The 16,826-nt window shown below is 58.3% G+C and overlaps 1 protein-coding gene across 1 annotated transcript; it reads right to left on the bottom strand.

Annotated features, from left to right (window-relative positions):
* Positions 1-1,032: 1,032 nt before the first annotated feature.
* Positions 1,033-16,751, bottom strand: ABCD1 (ATP binding cassette subfamily D member 1). Its single transcript, XM_005909061.2, has 10 exons — positions 15,404-16,751; positions 12,027-12,207; positions 7,996-8,138; positions 7,721-7,889; positions 7,222-7,316; positions 5,453-5,598; positions 5,049-5,194; positions 2,621-2,705; positions 2,253-2,378; positions 1,033-2,164 (listed from the first exon to the last, which is right to left on the bottom strand). Exons 1-10 carry the CDS (start codon positions 16,316-16,318, stop codon positions 1,957-1,959), a joined length of 2,214 nt encoding a protein of 737 aa, XP_005909123.1. The 5' UTR covers positions 16,319-16,751; the 3' UTR covers positions 1,033-1,956.
* Between the last annotated feature and the right edge of the window lie 75 nt (positions 16,752-16,826).

A 16,826-nucleotide genomic window follows, 5' to 3' on the forward strand; every position in this document is an offset into this window, starting at 1 on the left:
TTCTACCTCTTTAGGATCAGTGTCTCTATCATCTATTTTTCGAGGTACAATTCACATAAAGGCATACCTTTTAAAGTGCACACTTTGTTGGCATTTAGCAGATGGACAGTATTTACAACCATGGCCTCTACAGATCTAGAACATTCTTATTACCCCCAAAAAGGAAAACTGAGCCCATTCAGCAGTCACGCCCCAGCTCCTGGCAGCCATCGGTCTACTTGGTAAGTGGAATAATACTCTATTGTATGCAGAGACCACATTTTGCTTGTGCATTCATCTGTTGATAGACATTCCAGTTGTTTCCACTTTGGATTACCATCAACAGTACTGTGAAGAATATTCATGTGTAAAGGTTTATGACTGAACATCTATTTTCCATTCTCTGGGTCTAAACCTCCGAGTAGAAGTGCTGGGTCACGTGGGAACTCCGTGCCCAGCTTTCCCGGACCCACCACCCTCTTGCCCACCATGGCTGCCCCGTTTCCGGTCCCACCAGCAAGGGATAAGGGCCAGGTGTGGTGTTCTTGCCTCCCTCCGCTCAGCCTTCTTGAAGCAGAGCTCCCATGTTATCTCCATCCTGCTTCCGGAGTAAGTCCAAGCTCTTTAAACAAGGCTCTGGCCCCTCTCTTCCCCCTGCGCTTGGCATGTGGCACAAGCGTCTCCCACTCCTACAAGGTCTAGAAGCCTTGTGTCCCGCTGCCCTTGGCCTAATTGGCTAGGGACTCTTGTTCCTCTGTGTCCCCCACCAGTCCGCTGCTTGGTATCTCTCTCGAAGCTTCTCATGTATGGACCAGGCATCAGCCTCTTCCTCTTCCCTGGCACAGGGTCCAGGGTCCTCTTTGGGCTTAAACATCATTTTGGGGAGATACTGCAGATGCCTCCTTGCCATGGCCGGGTCCAGAGGATGTGCAGGCCAGCATCTTTGGCTGCAGGTGGGCCACTGAGGTTGCCCCTCATCCAGGCCCACAGCTGCCCCTCCTGCCTCTGCCCCAACCAAGCCCCCATGTGGAGACAGAGGCTGGGAGGCAAGAGTGCACTTTCCATGGCAGGTCTTTACTGAGGAACTCAGGGAGGCTCCCTGACCCCAGGGCTGAGGGCCTGAAAGGCACATGGCGGCATGGTGGCGGTGGGGGTCTCCCTCTCAGGTCGAGGCTGCCTTTGCGGACACAGCTTCCCCACTGACCCCTCTTTGGCACTGGACTGGGCACCACGGTGCCCTCATGCCTGATGGCCCCAGGGTCCGTCACCCCTGGGGCCGGCCCGCCCCCACCCACCCTCTGGTGGTCGGCAGTGTAGGCTGGTGGGGTGGTGGGTGGGCCAGGGGCTGGCTGACTGGGTGCTCCCGCTGGCAATGGAGATGTCTACAAACAGGAATCCAATAAATTAGCTTGGAGAAGGGGGGAGGGATGGGGCTACATTCTTATCATGGCTCGGTAGGAAAAGCTGTGCAATTCTTTTCCTTGTGGATTCTACAGAATGACGGGTGGCGGGGGGGCCATGAATGAGGGGCTGTGTCTCATTCTGAGGGTCTCACTTGGCCGTTTTTATGGCAAAAACGGTATCCCAGGGGATGGGAGCCTTGCTGGGTCCCTGGGATGATGGCAATAGAGGCATGGACCATGATGTCTCCGAGGGACTGCAAACCCAAGAGTGATGAGCTGCAGCCTTGGGAGGTGCTGCCTGGCAAACCCCAGGGCTCCAAGGCCCAGGCTGCTGCTGGCAGCTGGTTGCGCCTCTGGCTGCTCTCCCTTCCCCTCGCTCAGGTCCCTGGGAAGGGGGCACGGGTTTTGTGGGTGGTCCCCTGGGAGGCCCGGGAGGATGGTGAAGCATGTGGTGGGGGGCGGGGGGGCGTGGGGCCGGGTTGCACAGGCGCTCTCTCTCCTTCACGTGATCCGAGGGTTGGGGTGGGGGCGGAGGGGGGCCAAGGGCCAAGTAAGAGAGAGCCAGGGCCCTCGGTCAAGTGGCAGTGCCCTGGTTGGCCCCGGGGCCCTGGCCCAGGATCTGGCAGAGCTCCTGGAGGCGCCGCTGCATCTTGGGGATGCCTGCCAGCTGCTGCTCGAGCCGCTGCTTCTCCTCAGTCAGGCTCAGGCGGGCGGCTGAGTCCAGTTTCTCGAACTTCCAGCCACCCTCCCCGTCGAACTGCAGCAAGTGGGTGTGGTACTTCCTGCATCAGGAGAGGGACAGGGAGGAGGCACTCAGCGGGCCGCCAGGACCCTATGCCAGAGTCCTTCGGGAAGGGAGGGCACACCTACCACAGGGAGGGTCGGTGGGTGATGGAAAGCAGCGCGATGCCTGCATCCTTGGCCGCCTGGAAGATCTTCCCTTCCACATCGATGCTCACAGCGCTGGTACACTCATCCAGAAGAGCGTACTTGGGCCTTGGGGGTGTGGCCACGTGGGTGAGGCTGTGGGCCTCTGGGGCCAATGCCCCAGGCTGGCCCCAGCCCCTCAGGCAGAGGCAGGGAGCCTGACCCCAGTCCTGCTAGGCCCCCAGGGCTGGGGCCAGGCCTCCAAGCAGTTCTGCCCTCCCCACTTCAGGAGGTCCCAGGGAAAGAGGATCAGGGAACTCCCGGTGCCCGAGGGAGCCCAAGCTCCCGGGACTGGGAGGCTGGCGGCTCACCTGTGGTAGAACATGCGGGCCATGCCGACTCTCTGCTTCTCGCCCCCTGACAGGACATCTTTCCAGTCACACACGGCCTCCCAACCTGGCACAGAACAAGGGTTGATGTTCAGTTCAAGAGGGCTGGGCAGCATCTGCAGAAGAGCCTGGGCATGGTAGGTGTGGTGGGAAGGCTTGGGGTTGCTCAGAGGGCTACAGACATGAGTGAGAGCAGAACATGGCAGGGAAAGGCCAGCCACTGGGGACGTCTGTGGACACTGTATTAGTCCAAAAGGACTTGGTCCAGATTTACACACATTTCCTCCAATAGACACCGGGCAGCCCTCACCCGGAGGCCCTGAGGATGCCACCCACCGCACGTGGACACTGGGTCTTCTCAGGGGTGATCGAGTTAAAGGGAGGTCACGAGGGTGGTCCTAGTCCAATGGGACTGTGTCCTTATAAAAGGGGACACTTGGAGATGCAGACACGCACGGAGGAAAGATGACGTGAAGACACAGGGCGCAGACGGCCTCTCCCATCCCAGGAGAGAGGCCTGGAACACACCCTCCCTCATGGCCAGCAGGAGGAACCAACCTTGCCCACGCCTGGATCGTGGACGTCTGGCCTCCACAACTCAGAGACAATATGTTTCTGTTGTTTGCCCCACCCAGTCTCTGGAGCCAGCAAAATCACACAGGACCTAATGGGGCTAATGAAGTACCAGTGGGCAGCAGACAGTCAAGGCAGAGCCCCAAGAACAGCTCCGGGGGTCTCTCCGGAAACCTTCTCACCCACTGGGACCAGGCCTGTGTGTCCCAGTGTGAAGCATGTCAGCAAGGCTCAGGAGAGTTCCTTGGATGAGGAAGGAAGTGGGTGATTCATGAGAAACGCCTCCTGGCTTGCTCCCTCCACTCTTTCCAGAGATCTAGAACTTTCGGTAGGGCATGTGGCCACCCACCAAAAAAAAAAACACTTCAATGCTCAAGTTGCCCCGATGGGAGGTTTAACCACAGAACTGAATCCTGGCCAATGGGGTGTAAGTTTAAGTGTTATACATGTGGCAGCTTCTGGAACTTTCTTTAAAAGACAGCATTCACTCAGTGATTGCCCCCACCTCACCTTCTCTATCCTATGGCCCAGGATATATGATGTGATATGATGCCAAAGCAGCCACCGTGGACTGCGAAGTGACCTTGGGAATGGAGACCACATACAGCAGTGACCCAGGGGCCTTTATGGGGTGGGGCAATCCCCGCCAGTTGCGGCCTGACTTCCTCAGGACTTCTATGTCCCAGTAAGATAAACTCGTAAATGATCTGAGCCACTGTTGGTGGGTAGTTCTGTTACTCACAGCTGAACTTCATGCTAACGGGGTGTAACAGCCAGCCTCGGGGACCCCAGGCACTCAGGGGCACGTGTGGAGCCCAGGTGGAGGGGAGTGCTCCCAGGGTGAGCAAAAGGGGCCCCAGCAGGCCAGGAGGAAGTGAAGTGAAGTGAAGTCTCTCAGTCGTGGCCGACTCTTTGAGACCCCATGGACTGGAGCCTACCAGATTCCTCTGTCCATGGGATTTTCCAGGCAAGAATACTGGAGTGGGTGGCCATTTCCTTCTCCAGGAGATCTTCCCGACCCAGGGATCAAACCCAGGTCTCCGCATTGCCAGGAGGAAGCTGAGAATAAAGCTTTTCAGGGATCGTGGCAACCAGGGGCCCCAGAGGAGCCGGCCCACTGAATCCACTGTCTGCAGCCCCTTTCTGCACAGGCGATGACACCTGTCGGCCCTGAGCTTGAGACTAGCACCTGCCTCTTCTACAGGTGGAGGGCATGTCCAGAAGTCAGGTTTGGCTCAAAGTTAAGCTGCCCCTCAGTGGCCAAGGCAGGACTCTGACTTCAATCATTCGGCTTTCAGTACAGAAATCCCAAAGCTAGCAGTTGGGCCACCCCACCCTCCTCTTGGTGCCGTGGGCATTTAAAGACCAACCTGAGAGGCCCCCGAGTACTGGCCTGTTCCTCCTTCCTGTGGTCTCTTCCCAGGGGACACAGCCCTAGGCTGGAGGGAGACACATGGGAGGGCAGGCGTCCCCTCCACCTCCACTGTCGCCATGCACATGCCAGGCTGCCCTGCCTACACCTGGGCTCTGTCCTCTCACTCAAATGCCTAACGTACCTGTGCATTCCCTGCCTGGCCCGAGGGGGTCTTGCCTGCCCCTGAGCCCACCGCCTGGAGACAGTGCCCCTCTGGATGCCCCTGCCAGGGTTGGCTCCCTTCCACGCTCAGGCTGTCTGGGGCTGTATGCTTCCTGTGGGTCCCCCACCGGGGTGAGGCTCTCCCGACTCCATTGCGCTTTGGACTCCTGCATGTTGCTTGGGGTCATCTTCACCCGGGGTGGGGGAGGCTAGGAGGGAGGCAGGGGCGGCACTGGTGGGTGGGGATGCCCCTTCCCCTACCTCCTTCCCGCTGCAGGATGTGGTTCAAGTGTACGATGTCCAGGATGCCTTCCAGATGCTCCTCGGAATAGCCCTTCCGGCGCATGTCTTCCACTGAGTCAGGGTAGATCACCTGGTCGCGCAAGGAGCCCACGGACATGTAGGGCCTGCAGTAGAGCCGGGTGGCCATGGAGGCAAGGCTGGCACCTTGGTGGGGGGCACCAATCGGAGGGCGGCACACCCACCCCCTGGCAGGCTCAGACACACTCACGTGTGCACACGTGCCCCATGGCGGTGAAGCTTCTGGGCCAGTGGGTTGCGGCGGGAGACTGGCAGGTGGAGGTGCCCAGCCCTTCCGACCCCAGGGGCAACCTATTGCCGCCCTCTGCCCCCTCGGATCAAAGGGGGCAGGGGGTGCTGCTCACCTCTGGGGGATGTAGAACATGCGCTGGGGTGGGGGCTTGTAGAGCACACCGCCATACGTGGGCCATAGCCCGCCCAGGATCCGGAACAGGGAGCTCTTTCCGCAGCCGTTGGGGCCAGTGATGAGCAGGTGCATGCCTTCTTCCACCTGTGGGGGCGGCAGGCAGCTGTGGGCACTGCCCAGGCCCCCTCCCCTCACCTGTGGCTGACCTGCTGGCCTCAGGGAACACCCTGCACCTGGCCCACGCCCACCTTCCACCTCTGGCTTAGGCACGGCAGGGCCCCTGGGGCAGGCTCCAGGGTTCAGCTGTAGGGCTCTGGCTTGTCCCTGACACACGCCAGAGACCACGGGGACAGCAGGACAGCTTGTCCTGCCGCGGCCCAGTGAACAGTCAGCGGTGCCCCCCAGGACACCTGGAGGCCATGTGGGCAGCAGGTGCTTCAGGCTCCACAAAAAGCCTGACATCTGCTGATCTGGAGACACCTGGGGGGTGCTGCTGTCTGCAGGGTGGGGGATGGCACTGAAGGCACAGCTTCCTGATCGCCCCCCCCCCCACCACCACCTTGTGTGATTTCACCGCAACACCCCAGGCCTTCCAGCCAGGGCGGTCCTCTCACCATCCCAGAGCATGTGTCCCAGGCGGTCTCCCTTGCCCCCTTCCCTGAACCTCTGCGACTGCCCTTCTTACCCCATCACCTGGCTGAACAGAGCCGGGCGCGCCCCATCCCTAACCTAACCAGAGCCCAACTCCACCAGTGGCTCTGGCAGGATGGAGCTCTTTCTCAGCCCCCAGCCCCCACTCCCTTGCCTCACCTCACCTTCTAACTAGCTGCCCACCTGGGCTTCCCCTGGGCCTGCCTGGCAACCATTCAACCTGGATAAACCAGCCATCAGCGGCACCCAACCTCCCAAAGGTGACTACTCCCAGGGGTAATGGCGATCATACCACTGCTCTGTGCCCAGCCTCCAGCTGGCAGCCTGCCCACCCGCCCAGAGGCTCCTGGGTGAAATTTCATGTGACTTCTACGCCCCCAGAGCTGGTGAGCTGTGATCCTTGCTGAACCTGGAGAGCTATCTGACCCAGGCTCTTTGTAACCCTTAAGGGCTTCCCTGATTTACCTCTGGTTTACAGTGCCCAGCCTGGAGCTCACGGAACATTAGGTGAACGAATGAATGACTCCCATTCCCCAGGACGCCCCTTCAGTCCATCACTCCGTCCAAAGCCCTAGCTAGGCACATGGGTGACTGATGGCTGTTGGCCCCCAGGGAGTCCTGTCCATAGACAGCCTGCATCGTGGATGAGCGCTCTCCCAAGGAGCCAGGCCATGCCCACCACCTACCTGCCCTGGGGGCCTCTCACAGCATATGGGTGGGACCACCAACCTGGGACCAGAGTTGGACCAGAGTGCCCAAGTCCTGGGCTTCTCAGGGACAGGGCGGGGTGTGGGGTGCTGGCAACAATATGGCCAGGAACCTATGGGTGACTCTTGCCCAGTCCTGGTAATCACAAGGCTCTTTTATCAGCTCTGACTCCATTGCCCCAGAACTAATAGGTAGACACGTTGCTCTTTCACCTTCAGCTTCAGCTGCTGCCACGTAGACCTGGGGTCAATGGCTACTGACAACACAAGGCAGGCTGACCAGGCTGGGTCCTAAGGGCTGAGACTTGCGGGTGGCTTGTGGGTATAGAAGGCCAGGCGTGGGGCCTCAGGGTTGGCTTCAGCCCCGCCCGAGCTTCTGGGCTGGTGCTTGGCTGTGCCTTCTACTTACCCTGATGTTGAGACTGGCCACCACCACCTCCCCAGTGGGTGTGATAATGGGGATGTTCTCACACACGATGCCCTGTTCCACATCCACCACTTGGCCTGGAGAGAGGGCATGAGGCAGAGAGAGGGGGGCGGAATGCTCCCCCACCTTCTGCTGGCTTCCGTGGGCCCCCACCTCCAGGCAGCCCGCCAGTGTGTAGCTTTACCATGCTCCCCTTGCTGTGCTCGGGGCTGGGGAGAGGGATAGTGTCTGCTCCTGCCCCGCAGCACCCCCCAAAGCCAGCTTCAATGCTTAGGGCCTCTTCCACAGTGCGCCCCCTAGACCCTACTCCACTCAGGGGCTACCCTCCACCTCTTTTACAAAGAGAAATCCTGGCAAGGGCTACTGCTCTGGGAAGTAGAGCAGTGGGGACCACAGCTTTCCCGGGAAGCCCTCCAGGGCACACCAGGCAGTGGTGGGAGGGCCGGGACCCGTGGGACCTTTCTGGGGAGGGCAACCTTACCTCGGATCTGCAGGGGCCCCTCCATGCGGATGCCAGACCTCATGATGGCCCCGGACCCTGTGTGCGCATCCTCCAGCTCTCCGGGCCTCTTAAAACGGCACTGCTGGACATCTTCGAACACCTGGAACATCTCGTAGACCCTGGCTGTGTAGCCAGCCAGCTCTGTGACCTGCAGGGAGGGTGATCCTGGCTTAGCCTCTGCCAGCAGGGGTGGAGGGAAGAGGGCATAAGTGGGGTTGGGGGAGGGCTGGGCCATGGGCTGGACCGGGGGCTACCTCCTTGTAGGATGACATGACCCGCTCGATGGCGTCTGCGGCAGCGGTGAGGAGGTTGCGGGCGATGGTGAAGGCTTCCGTGCGCTCGCTCACCAGTTCCCCCTCCTTCATCGCTTGGGCCGCCTTCTTCACTGTCTCCGAGTCTGCAGAGCATGGTGGGGGTGGGTGGGGTGGGTGAGGAGGGGGCAAGGACAGTGGAAAGTCAAAACTGAACCACTAGGGGAGAGAGGAAGTCCCTCTAGCACATGATGCTTGGACAACTGGGTCTCCACGTGCCAAAGACGAACCTCGACCTCACACAACACACAAAAACGAATTCGAAGTGGAGCCCTGGCCTGCACACAGAGCTGAGACTATGTAACTCTTAGAAGAAAGCACTTCGGCATTAGGTACGGCTCCTTGAATAGGACACCAAAAGCAAAACAGAGAAGGCAGCTTCATCGAACAGAAAAAGTTGGGGGCACCAAAGTAAATCATCCACAAAGTAAAAACACAGCCTATGGACTGGAAGAAAGTATCTGCAAATCATTAATCTGATAAGGGCCTAGGTCCCAGAATACATAAAGAACTTTGTCAATTCAATAGCAAGGAGATAAAAAACCCAATTAAACAATGGGCAAAGGATCTAAATAAATGTTTCCATCGTACGATACACAGATGGCCAATAAACATGTGAAAAAATGTTGACTGACCCCGTTTTACCCTTATCTCTCCCCTTGATGCTGTATTCTCTGGCCATCCTCAATGCTACTATTTCTCTAAAGAAGCCCGCTCCTGTCTTGACTTGCTTTTTTCTTTTCTGTCTCAGTTGAGACCTCATGGTTGCCCAGTGCAACTCTCTTTTGTCCATGGCTTTGACTCTCTTGATCCTTGGGTCCCCTAGACGGGCAAGGCTTTTATACAAGGAATGTTCTCTAAATGGTGATGGGAAGCAAAACAGGCTGACTCTGAAGGTTAACTCTATCCACAGGCATGAACGTTTCTGAGCCAGGAGTCAAGGATATGATGGTGGGGGTGGGGTAGGAAGGGGCAGAAAGGTTAGGGCAGGGGCAATAGGGGGTAGACAATGCTGGACCACTGGCCAGAGCACCAGGAATCCAGGGCACTGGGTAGGGGAGGGGACTGGCAATTCTGAGAGTCTAAATCCCAGAACTTCCTTCCAACTGTGGTCCTAGGCAGGGCAGGGGAGGGGGGAACACAAACCATCCTCTCCAGACGTCCTGAGAGCTTGCAAGGGACTGCACACAAAGGGGAAGGGTCTGTGGGGACCCTGGCAACAGCGGGTACCTCCCTGGAGACAGCATAACCCTCTGCTGCTTTCCTCAGTGCCCACAGCTAGACCCTCGACAGCTATTCCTGGCCAGGTGGCCCCTCCCTGGCCTTCTAGCTTGGAGGTGCCGGCAGGCCAGAAGGGCAAAGTTAGCTACATCTGTTTCCCCTGATGATCGCCTGCCTGCTTACCTCGTTCCCAGCGCTCTCCAGTTTGCAGTTACTGGAGACACAGCAGGGACAAAACAGACACACCTCTGACTTCCTTGAGTCTGGCCACAAAGGTGGGCACAGGAGCTGAGGCCTCTGAATCGCCCACAAAGCCCAACACGGCAGAGGCTCCAGAAAGTCCTAGGCCTGCAGAGGAGGGAAGTGGCCGCAGGCACTTCCTCCCAGAAACCGCAGGTTGGTTTCCTCCTGGGTCCCTTCCCATGCTCCTGGCCTAAATCAAGGCCACCCCTTGAATAGGTCCATTGGTGGAAACAACGACCGCCTCCAACTAGATCTTTCCTCTTGGCAGAGAGAGACAGACAGCTGAGGGTACGGAAGCCCCAAAAGAGAGGCACCGATACGGAGAGAGTGAGAGATGCTTCTGGTTCTGGAACGTGCGCGTCAGGCTCACTCTCTTTACATAGTACTGAAAACCCTCTAACTACCCAACTGCACAAGATACAACACCTTTTCCATGGGAGCTGTGCTTGCAGGAAAGCAAGGGAAATTCCCAGGAGCGAGAAGAGAAGCTAGCAGCTAGTGCTCCTGTGACGTCCCTGGAGATGGAGATAGGAGCTGCTGTCACACAGCCAGGTCTCAAGATGCAAGGTCTCCTCTCTGAACTGGTGATTATGTGTCTAGGGCTCAAATTAATATCACCTCCAAATTCAGGAACCCCTCCACCCCAAGTGGAGAAGTTAACAGGAAATGGCCTCCAAACGGTTCATTACCTGGGAGCTCAGCTAAAACCAAAGCCAATGAGTGCTCTGGGGAATCCTACCCTCCAGTGCTTGCTAAGCCCACAAGGACCTTGAGCAAAGAAGACCAGCAGCTGGAAGATGAAATTGGTTTAGACTCTCAAGAATTCAGACAACCAGATGGCTGGATAGATAGTGAAGAGGCTCAGTCATGTCCGACTCTTTGTGACCCCATGGACTGTAGCCTACCAGGCTCCTCTGTCGGTCCATGGGATTTTTCAGGCGAGAGTACTGGAGTGGGTTGCCATTTCCTTCTCCAGGGGGATCTTCCTGACCCAGGGATTGAACCCAGGTCTCGAATGGCTGGATAGAAACCTTGGAATAAGCATGATTAGTATGGTAGCTAGCAAAAGAGGGGCAGTCAGAGAAATGAGAAAGCAGACACAAACACACCTTGAAATTTCTATTTTCAAATGTCTGTTTAAAAGAGAATCAAGTAGAACTTTATAGAAACATCATTGAAAATGAAAATAATTTAAATTAGATGCAGCCAAAGAGAAAACTAGCCAATGAGTGAGCAGGAAAATCGGAAGACCCCTCCCAGAATTTAGCACAGACAATGTGAGGTGGGGAAGGGGGCAGACAGAGGCCAGAAGTAAAGAGCACAAAGAACGAGAGAGGAATTCATTCAATTCATTAATATATTTGAAAAGGGAACAGCTGAGAACTTTCCACGATGGAAGCAATCTGAATGACAGAACAGTCTGGATATTCACAGGACATACAAGAAGTTTCAAGCAGAATAAATGGAAACACACGGGCAAACACCTCCCAGAGAAACTGCAGAGAAAAAGTCTAACCAGGGAGACCATGCAGGCAGCTGAGAGCAGTTAAGCTGATGGCAGGTTTTCCAATAGAGGCAATGGGATGTTGTCAACAGACTAAAGAGAGACCAACGGACCACCTCAACTTCCTCATCCAACTAAACTTCAGTTGTTGGGGGGAGGGTAAAATAAAGACATTTTCAGGCAACAAAATATTCTCAAAGCTCCCTTGACAAAAGCCTCACGGTATTCTAAAACTAATTAAAAGTCTTTGGAAAAAAAAAAGAACAAAAGAGAACTTCTGAAGGACATCTGTCCGAAGGAGGGTTACCGGCCTGCAGGGAAGGGCTTTCCTAGAGAAAACTGCAGAGAAAGAGAACCAAAAAAAAGCAGAAACTCACGGGCGAATCTGAACATGCAGTGACCCAATAAAGCCATGGCAAACTTGATGGTGGGCTGGTCCTCCAAAGTGTGGTAAGCAAGGGCTGGGATGAGCAGGAGCTATTGATTAACCCAGACTTTTCTCAAGTATGCACATTAACCTTTGAAGGGCAACCACGAAGACTGCAAATAGAATGAATTCCTTGCAAACAGGTAGAGGAACAAACTGGGAATCCTTCACAGTCCCCCAGGCCTCAGGCAAGAGGGCCCTGCCCTTGACAAGCTGCAAGAGCGGGCGTGGGAAAGCCCAGGTTTGAGCCAGAAAGGGGCTCCTTGAACGTACTTCCCCATAATCCCACTGCCAAGATGGGTCAAGACAGGGCCAGGTGGGCAACTGTGCAGATGCCTGTTGAAGGGTGTTCCTGAACTGACATCCTTGGGCTTGGCTGAGTGGGACCAAGAAGCGTGAGATACTGTAAGGGGGACCCACATGTAGGGTGGCAGAGAGGAGCTCTGGGAGGGTGTGACTGTGGATGTTTCCCAAGGGTGCCAGCTGGGATCCCCAGCAGTAGAAGAGGCAGGTGGGCCAGCTGGGCACTGGGCCCTCCCAAGCCTAGCCCAGTGGTCCAGAAGGCCGGCCCTCTCTCACCTGACTCTGAGTAGCCAGTGGCAGTGATGATGGGGACAGCCACCATGAGCAAGCCTGAGGCGCTCCACACGTACTTCATAAGGAACTGCTCCAGCATGACATACCACAGGCGTTCCAGCAGAATGAGGTTGATCTGCGAAGCCAGGTCCTGGTAGGAGTGCTGCAGAAGGGCCAGCTCCACCTGTGGGGAAGGGGTGCCAGAGACCCAGAGGCATGGCAGTCAGTCCCCCGGGGCAACAGTGAGCATCCCTGAGTGCCAGGCTACACAGGCCATGCCATTCGAAGGCCATGACACGGCTGAGAGCCGGGGCTTAGGACTGGGCCACGCTTGATGAGTCAAAGCATTGTTTACCAAAATTGGCTTTGCTTAATGGCTCAGCCTACCTGGTCCAAATGCTATACCTCTTGCCACCTCCAGGCTGTGTGAGCTGGAGCAGGTCACTTTCCCTGTCTGGGCTACCATGGACAGGGGGACAGGTCTCAAACTCAGGAGAGGTATGGCATAGACAACGCAGCGCTGGGGTACAACGGCAGTGAAGGGGCTCATCCCCTCATTTCTGAGGCTCCCACCCCCTTTCCACTGTCTCTTCAGTTGGGATGCTCACCATGCCCCCTCTCTGCCCTGGAGAGCTTTTCGACATGGGCTGAGGGCAGCTACCTTGCCCATTTCTTTGAGCAATTGCCGAGGGGTCACCCTGAACGAAGCAGAGGGGAGTGCAGGAAACCCAAAGGCAATAGACGGTTTCGAAGAACATACTTCAGTCATCTCTACCTCTGTAGGCCCTGGCCTCCCTTTCCTTGCCCACAGTTCCTCTGGGTGACAAACTTACACTGCGTCCTCCCATCGTGATCGGCAGGGCACACTCCCAAGCAAGCTCGTTCAGGCATCACCCCCAGTGGACAGCCCCATGCCAAAGCCAGCTGAGGATGCCAGCCCACCAGCCAGGCCACGAGGGGGCCTGCCCTGCCTGCTTGTACACTGGCCACCACTTGCCATCTCAGGAGAGAGAGTGGGCGAGAAACAGGCTCTCTGGGACAGCAGCAGTTAGATGGGCTGGAGTGGCCAAGAAGCAGTCACAGCAAGGTGGCCATTGGGTCCTGGATGGCTTGGTAGGGGCACCTGCCCTGATCCTGTCTCCCCACCCAACGAACAAGAGCTGCCCAGCCTGGAATAGTTTCCTTTGCCAATTCACCACGTAATAGCTGACTTTTGACTTGATTCTCACCACGTCCCATTATATGTGTATTCTCCTGTCCGTGGTAGCCCAGACAGCCAGAGTGACCTGCTCCAGCTCACACAGCCTGGAGGTGGCAAGACGTATGGCATTTGGACCAGGTAGGCCGAGCCATTAAACAAAGCCAATTCTTGTGAATGATGCTTTGACTTATTAAAAAAGTCTATCCGTGCTCAGGCTAATAAGAGGTTGGGTGTGTTGGTATGAGCCTGTTTAATAACCCTTCTGTGGAGAAGGAAATGGCAACCCACTCCAGTATGCTTGCCTGGAAAATCCCATGGATGGAGGAGCCTACCTACAGTCCATGGGGTCGCCAAGAGTTGGACAGGACTGAGCGACTTCACTTTCACTTTTCACTTTCATGCACTGGAGAAGGAAATGGCAACCCACTCCAGTATTCTTGCCTGGAGAATCCCAGGGACAGAGGAGCCTGGTGGGCTGCCATCTATGGGATTGCACAGAGTTGGACACGACTGAAGCGATGCAGCAGCAGCAGCAGCAGCAATAACCCTTCTCCTTGACATCCCAGGAATAGCAAAATACTCGGCGGTCTGCCCTCCAGTCAGCCAGCTACCTCTGCCCCAGCCTGCTGATCTGAGCCTGGGCCAGTGTCCATGGGGACATCAGCCAATGGGACTGGGCTGAGCCACGTGCCCACACAGTGAGGGCAATCAAGCCACCCATGAAGGCCCATCACATCACAGAGCCCTTTGCCCGAGGCCTCGACAGACAGGTTGGGGACGCACATCAGGCCCCTCCCACCCCAGCCGGTGAATCTGCCCCATGAACATGTTATTTCCTGAAATTAACCCAGAGGAAATCCTTCAAAGAGCTAGCGATTCTCCCTTCTTCCCACCTCCCCTATCCCCAGCCAGGTCTTGGGCATTGCTTTGCCATTCCTGAAGTGAGCACGCCTACTCTGAGCGCCCTGGCGATCCAGGCTCGTGCTGGGAGCTGGCAGGAGTGCCAGCTGGGGCTGACAATGTAGCTGCGGGGAATGTGCCAAGTGCCTCACCCAAGGGCACGGCTGCCTGCCAAGACCCTGCGTCCCTGGAGCACAGGGGAGGAGGATGGGGGATTGTGGCTGCAGATCCGGCCCTTTTTCTCCTTATCTGGAGCCCAGCCGGGAATGCCCCCTATCTGCTCAGGGATAAGTCTTTAAAAAAAAAAATCAGGGACAAGCCTGCCTCCCTGCCTGATAAGATGGGCTGCCAATGAGACAAGGTCGAGGACACAAGGCCATCTGACCTAGGGAGGATCCGTGGGCCTTCAGGAGCTGGATGCCATTGTACCCCTCCCCCAGAAGCACTGGGGAACCGAAACCAGAGTCGCAGAGAACCTAGCCGGAGGCAGCTGCAACCCAGGCAGGAGGAGGGGAGGGGCCGGAGCACTGGCCTGGAGTAACCTCTCCCAGGCCCCGGCTCCTGGCCCTAGCCGGCTGGCCGCTGACCCAGCCTGCTGGGGAGCTGCACGGCTGGGACCTGGGCGGAAGGGCGGCCACACTGGGGGCAAGGTGGCCGCCGGGAGGGCAGGAAGTGCGTCCTGCTGCAGCTGCGGCTTGGGCCCCGGCACCCCCGGCTGGGGCCTCGGGGAGGCAGCCAAGCCTGCAGCCAGGCCAGCCTTTGGGCTCCGGAGGCGGGGAGAAGCTTGATCTGGAGCGCTGAGACCCGATCAACACACTGAGCGCTGCTGCTCGTTAACCTCCGCTTGGGCTGAGTCATGCCCATAATGCCCACTTGCCCGGCCGGACGCCGGTCTTCAAAGGGCCTGGGGGACTAGGAGGGGGCCAAGCAGCAGGTTGCATCCCGTCATCCCTGCCCCCAGATGGCAGGAGCCCCTTCTCTGTTAGCTGCAGGCAGGGGGCAGGCTGGGAGCTCTTGGGTCCCCCATCACTAGGGTCCGCAGCCCTAAGGCCAGGACAAGGGAGGTGGGGAGGAAGCAGAAGTGACCCAGGACAGTCTCCACCCAGCCTTCCTGCTTCTCCATTAATGTGCCGACCTGGGCTGCCCACGGCTCTGGTCGTCCCCAGTCTCCCTCTCCCACGGCCAGCCCACACCTGTGCCATCAGCCGCAGGCAGCCCGCGGCCTTCCTGCCCTGGACTCCCCCAGCCACGCGCTTTCCGGCCCCACGAGCGGCCCCACCTCATGGCCCCCGTAGAAGGCAATCTCCTCTGAGTTGGCCACCACTCGGGAGTGCATGTAGCGCAGCTCTCCCTTGCGCCGCGCCTCCTCAGCCACCAGCTCCCCGAACTTGGGCGAGAAGGCTCGCAGCACATTGGCCGTGAGGAAGACCACGAGGCCAGCAATGGCCGAGGGCCAGGCTGTGCCGGCCCCGCGGGAGCGGGCCGCTCGAACCAAGGTGTAGGTGGTCACGGCCACGTCCAGGAGCGGCTTGGTCAGGTTGGAGTAGAGGTGGGCCACGGAGGCAGCGAAGGCCACCACGTCCTCTGTCAGGGACTGGTCCGGGTTGCGAAGCCGCCCGTCCATGTTGCTGACCCGGTAGTAGGTCTGCTGGGAGAAGTAGAGGCTGTAGGCGTGGGCCACCAGCCGGCTGCGGAACGCCAGGGCCAGCTGGCCCTCCAGGTAGCGGATGGCACTGTTGATGAAGGTGGCAGGCAGTGCGATGAGCAGCCACTGCACGAGCTGCCAGCTGAAGGCCTGAGGGTCCTTGCGCACGATGCAGCGGGCCAGCCGGCCGTCCAGGCGGGCCACATACACTGACAGGAAAGTCCGGCTCACCAGGGCAGCCGAGTGCAGCGCCAGCAGCCCCGTCTCCCGGCACAGGATCCTGGGGAACAGCAGCCTCAGGAGCCATAGGAGCCGCTGCAAGAACACCTGGTTGACGCCGGCCTTGCCCGCTGAGGCCACGGGGGCACCGGAGACGTCTGGTGTGGGCTCCCCCTCCACCGCGGGCGCTTGAGGGCCCCTGGCCGGAGCCAGGCACTGGCGCACCAGAGGGTAGAGTTTGTGGGCTCCATAGGCCACGAGGGCCAGGACCACGGCAGTACGCTTCAGCGTGGTCACCCGCGAGGCTCGGGGGGTAGAGAGCACCGTCATGTCACCTGGGCTGGACTCACGGGACCGGGACGGGTGCCTGAGGCGGCAGAGGAGGCAGGTGGCTGCAAGGGTGGTGGCTCTGACCCCGGGCTCGTTGTCTAGGCAACTGGAGACCTCGCAGTGGTCCCTGAGACTGTCGCTTTAGGCCACCCGGGTGGTGCTGGGGCCCCTGGCGCGGGTGGGCTCAGGGCCCTCCAGCGTCGCGGCCTCTTCAGGCGGCCGAAGTGGAGGAACTTGTCAGTCCTTGGAACTTGTCAGTCCCTTGGCCCTTGGGGTCAGAGCCTCCAGAGGTCTCCAGCCGAGAGGGCGTCTTTTTCTCTCCACCTCCTACTCCTCCTCCCCTGGTGGCGCCCCTCCCTGGGGTACCGGGCGCGTCCGTCCGCTCCACAGCCCGGCTGAAGCGACTGTGACTCCGCCACCCGCCCAGAATCCCCACCTACCCACCCACCCCTCCCCAGGGGCGAGTCGGAGGAGGGGGAGGAGGCGGAGGAGGGGCGGGAGGCGGAGC

Source organism: Bos mutus, chromosome X (genome assembly GCF_027580195.1).
Source record: "Bos mutus isolate GX-2022 chromosome X, NWIPB_WYAK_1.1, whole genome shotgun sequence".
Classification (NCBI taxonomy): Eukaryota; Metazoa; Chordata; class Mammalia; order Artiodactyla; family Bovidae; genus Bos; species Bos mutus.